This window comes from Eurytemora carolleeae, unplaced genomic scaffold (genome assembly GCF_000591075.1).
Source record: "Eurytemora carolleeae unplaced genomic scaffold, Eaff_2.0 scaffold1031, whole genome shotgun sequence".
Taxonomy (NCBI): domain Eukaryota; kingdom Metazoa; phylum Arthropoda; class Copepoda; order Calanoida; family Temoridae; genus Eurytemora; species Eurytemora carolleeae.
The window spans coordinates 14,040-15,998 of NW_019396944.1; the positions used below are offsets into that span (position 1 = coordinate 14,040).

Below are 1,959 nucleotides of genomic sequence, written 5' to 3' on the forward strand. Positions count from 1 at the left end.
AATAACTTAAAAATGGCTTACATTAGAACGCTAAAACTTGTTTAACTTTTTCAACATCATAGTTGTAAACAAATTATGCTAAAATTTGTATGGTAGGTTAGGTTAGGTAGGTTAATTAATTAATACTTATATATTTGAAAGGCCATGCAAAATGGATATAATAACATGCGTCATATGTTAATATTTGTCAAAACTAAAAATATTTTTTTCAACATATTTTTTTCAACTTTTAAAAAAATCCTCTCTGACACGAGGGGGGAGTGCAAAAGTCCTCAATTGGTAATTACCGCCACCCAAACGTGTTTTGCGGCATACGCGCACCTCAATTAATAATCAGAAATAAAAAAAAGTTTACATTAAACCGTTTATTTCTTAGAAATAAGACAATATTCACCTCGGTTAATGTATCTATGGTGTACAATATTGTTAAAGCTTTCTTTATTGCTCCGCAGTTTCAAAAATAAGTCTATGAGTACGCCGCACCTAACAATTCGCCAAGTTAATGACTGCATTTCATGATTGGAGTTAAGATACAAAAAGGTTGGGCTGCCTGTTCACTAAAAATTATTTCATCCCGCCCAAAGTAATATCTATATGAATGAAAATTTGGAAGGAGCAACCCTCTATTTAAAGTGTTCCTTGTCCGATTTACAATGGTACCCTGTAAACTTCTGTTTGAGGAGTAATGAGGAAGATATCGACGTTTTTCCATCTTAACAAAATTTTTTGTTTAAAAAACTGTCTTTTTTAAAACTATCGTTTTAAAAACGACCATATCGTTTTTCGATTTTTCTTCGTCGTTTTTAAACAAAACGATAGTTTTTTATAACAGTGAAAACGATCCATCCCTTATCGGGCCCAAGTTTTGTTTGGGACCGGCCCAGGGAAGGTTTATGGATGCTTAGTATTAGAAAAGTTTGTCTCCGAAAAATTTTGCGAAAACAAAATTGTAAATCCGCACATTCTTTTATTGATTCAGCGCCTTTTTATCCTAGTAAATTTTATTTTACTAAATTAAATAAATTTAATTTTCTTTTTTAGGTTACAAATCCTGCATTCTTCCCTGAAGAATGGCCGGATGAGAAAATCCAGGTAAAAAATTTACATGAAAATTTTCAAAAAAAGTCAATAAGTGATAATAATCTGCCAAAGTGATTCTTTCAACATGTTATCATACAAAGTCCTGAAAAAGAGTTTTCGATTCTAGCATTTTGATAGCCATTTCTAAACGTTTTTGTATTTAGTTCTATCAAATTGATATCTGACGGTAAACTCTTCTTCTGTAAATCGAAAAATGTGATTGAAAATTATATAATTTTGATATAGTCTCTTAACGATCCAATTGTCTTTTGATATTCGATATTTCTAACCCAAGGATAGGATTTCGAACAGAATGTACGTATACTCCAGGTGTCAGTGAGAGGAAAACGAAACCCTCAAGCATTCTCTAAAACTCCCTTCGTTCTCCAGGAAAACAGACATTTTTCTAAATTCAAAATAAATAATTTTTTATTCACAGAAATCTATATCCCTCCTCCTTCCTGGAATTTTATCATTATAAACTCCTTCCAATCTCTCTATATCAACCCATTTCCCTCGTATTTCGTCAACCTTATCCCCTTTATACAGGTAACCCTTCAATCAAATTAACTCCCACTTCCCATCCCTAAATTACCATCGACCAACCTTAACCCTTCTTGAATCTATCTATGCTCACTCTTAAAGATTTCTTTTTTAACCCCATCCATCCCGTGCACATTTCGTCCACCCACCGCCCCTAATCCCTAAATTACCACCGACCTTAACCCTTTTAGAATATATTTAAAACTTGTTTAACCCTCTACGCCCCTGCACAATTTATCCCTTCCCATCCCCCCTTCTTAACATCTGACTACCCCCCCCCTTTAACCTCTGCCTAACCCCCCCTTTAAACCTCTGTTTAACTTCCAGGAGATCCTA

General features: G+C 33.9%; 1 protein-coding gene across 1 annotated transcript in view; it reads left to right on the forward strand.

Moving 5' to 3' along the window:
- LOC111710369 (uncharacterized) overlaps positions 1-1,650 on the forward strand; it is a 14,116-nt gene extending 12,466 nt beyond the window's left edge. Inside the window, exons 5-6 of the mRNA XM_023484442.1 lie at positions 1,042-1,092; positions 1,411-1,650. Of these exons, the coding sequence (XP_023340210.1) occupies positions 1,042-1,092; positions 1,411-1,650 (291 nt within the window). The remainder of the gene's footprint in view (positions 1-1,041; positions 1,093-1,410) is intronic.
- The last annotated feature ends 309 nt before the right edge of the window (positions 1,651-1,959 follow it).